This window comes from Molossus molossus, unplaced genomic scaffold (genome assembly GCF_014108415.1).
Source record: "Molossus molossus isolate mMolMol1 unplaced genomic scaffold, mMolMol1.p scaffold_m16_p_1, whole genome shotgun sequence".
NCBI lineage: Eukaryota > Metazoa > Chordata > Mammalia > Chiroptera > Molossidae > Molossus > Molossus molossus.
In genome coordinates this window covers 138319313-138322081 of record NW_023425344.1, presented here as the reverse complement: position 1 = coordinate 138322081, position 2769 = coordinate 138319313, and the positions used below count along the sequence as shown (strand labels likewise).

At 44.0% G+C, this 2769-nt stretch overlaps 1 protein-coding gene across 1 annotated transcript; it reads left to right on the top strand.

Moving 5' to 3' along the window:
* Positions 1-775: 775 nt before the first annotated feature.
* RPL10L (ribosomal protein L10 like) lies at positions 776-1277 on the top strand. Its single transcript, XM_036279711.1, is given in 7 exon segments — positions 776-920; positions 923-1054; positions 1057-1099; positions 1101-1141; positions 1144-1207; positions 1209-1249; positions 1252-1277. Coding segments are annotated over 7 exon segments (492 nt in total).
* The last annotated feature ends 1492 nt before the right edge of the window (positions 1278-2769 follow it).

Genomic DNA, 2769 nt, shown 5'->3' with positions numbered 1-2769 from the left:
GTGGCAGCCACTCGATGTGTCCCTTCACGTCGATGTTTCTCTCTCTCTCTCTTCCTCTCTCTCCCTCCCACTCTGTCTGTACAAAAGATGGAAAAATGTCCTCGGGTGAGGATAAAAAAAAAAAAATAAATAAAAAAAAATTCAGTTGGTATTTCAATTTTGCGGATGCTGTTTTGATAATAAAGCCATTCCATATGGCCAAATGCATAAAACAACCGGAGTTTTGGGGTTTCAAGGCAATCATCACGCCACGTGTATAACAGATGCCTTCCCTCTACCCCTGTCACCACCGAGCTCAGCTTTCCAGGGTCTTCCAGGGAGCTCATGCCAAGAACCCATGCTCCCCAGGGCAGGTGACCACACACTCTTTGAGAAAAAGCAGCTGATACACAGAGTTGATAGGAGACGCGAACTCTGGAAAATATATTATTTAGACAAACTAGATGCGGTATGTGGACTAGCTGGAGAGACCTTTGTTATCTGATCTCTAGGAAAATGTGTCTTTCATACTAAGACAAAGCCCAGGGCAAAGGTGTGCACCCACCACGGAGAGAAAGAAGGAACCGGCTGCCAGGCCCACGGTGGACGCCCAGGTCCTACCTGGTGGCCCCCGGCGACAAGCCGCCGCCTCTGCACTCGGCTCGGGGCCAGCTGTGCCCACAGCAGCTGTGGAGTGTTGCAGCATCTGTGGCGGGGAGGAGGTAAAACAGCATCTTCACGTCCTCGGCGAGACCCTACGGTGCCCTGTGAGTCGATGGCAATGCATGCACGACGCATGCGTGGTGTGGAGCTGGCTGCGAAGGTTCCTGGCGCCGCCGTCCCGCGCTGTCGCCGGTATTGGAACCAGCCGTATCCGGAGTTTCGCTGTTGCCGAGGTGTCCCTGATGCCAAGATCCGCGTCTTTGACCTGCATCGGAAAAGGCAGCAGTGGATGAGTTCCCTCTCTGTGGCCACACGGTGTCTGATGAGTCTGAGCGGTGCTCTTCCGAAGCCCTGGAACACATGGTGAGAAGTTGGGGCAAAGATGGCTTTCACGTGGCGGTGCAGCTCCATCCTTCCATGTCATCCGCATCGACAGGAGGCTGTCCTGTGCTGGGCTCTCAGACAGGCCTGCGAGGGGCCTCTGGAAAGCCTCAGGGTAGGGGGCCGTTGGTCAAGTCATCATGCCCATCCGCACCCAGGCTCAGAACAAGGAACGTGGGCTGGTAGCTTCCCAGGGCCAGGTTCAAGTTCCCTGGCCACCAGGAGATCGTATCTCCAAGAAGTGGGGCATGTAGGAGGCAGCCAATTGATGTTCTTTCTCATTGATGTTTCTACCTCTCTTTCCCTCTCCTTTCCTTTTTCTCTATAAATCAATAAAGGAAAAAAAAATGTATCCAATAGTTAGAGTACAGATTACTAGAGAAATAAATTTTATATTAATACCAGAAAGAATTTTAATGGCAAATGATACTTTGCTTTTAAGTGAGAATGAAACAATTTGTATGTGATTTTTAGAGAAAGCTAGTACAATTCTAATCAAAACAGTTTTAACTTGGGAGAGTCTGGGGAAATAGTTCTGAAGATTTGTGAAGTCATAATTATGCACCTGTTATGAACTTGAATAAAAAAAATAGCTAGAGAAAATTTAAGATTTATAGAGAAAAATCTTTATTGTTTGTAGAAAATGAAGAGCAGGGTTGAAAATAAGGTTAAGCTTTAGACATATTTCAACTACAATGTCTTTGAAACTTAAAAAAGTCTATTCTCAAACTTGTTGCTTATGTTTTCCTTATAAACTCTGCACATCGCTTTTAGAATTACCTATCACCTTCAGTTAGCCTTAGAACAACTGGGTATCACAGCAAACAGTTTCCCCAGATAAACCTTACATTGTCACACTCAGGACACCACAGCCCAATCTTTTCCTCATCACAAAGAGGTTATAGGTTGACAACAGAGTTCAGATTGCTTGAATCTGAGTCCCACTAGAAGCAACAGAAAGGAGAAAATGACTCTAAATCGGCTATATGTGCTCCAAAAGGACCCTAGAGAGCGTTTGCAATCTGTAGGTGCCTGCCCTACATTAGTTACGCTGATCACACAGTTGTTTTTTTGGGGTGGTTGCTGATAATTTTTTTTTAGAAAATGAGGTAAAATTCTGGATCTCTACTAGATTTAACACTTTCAGTTAGGTTAGTCTTTCAAATCTCAATCCTGCAAATAGTGCCTTCAGTTTTCTTAAACTAACTACTCATTTTCAGAGTCAACATATTAAATTAAGGCTCCAAAAGGAATACTAAATAGTACAGAAACATACTTTTATTTTATTATTATTATTATTAGTTTTAATCCTCACCTGAGAATATCTTTCCATTGATTTTTTTCAGATATAATGAGAGGGAGGTAGGGAGGGAGGAAGAGAGAAACATCAAATGGTTGCCCCCCGCAGGACCACAACCAGGGGCGGGGATCGAACTGCAAGGGAGGTAGGTGCCCTTGATCAGAATTGAACCCACAACCCTTCAGTTCTAGGACCAACGCTTTAACTGCTGAGCCAAACTGGCCAGGACCAGAAACGTACTTTTATAATTTTTTCCATTTACTTTAAAAACATTTTCAACCTTAAAATTTTGTATTTCACTTGATAGTTATTTAGGCTCTCACTATAAGATAGTTTCTACTTGCATTTTTTTTTTATATATATATCCTCATCCGAGGAGACTTTAGCATTTATCTTCAGATAGAGTGGGAAGGACAGAAGGAGAAAGAGAGAGAGAGAAACATCCA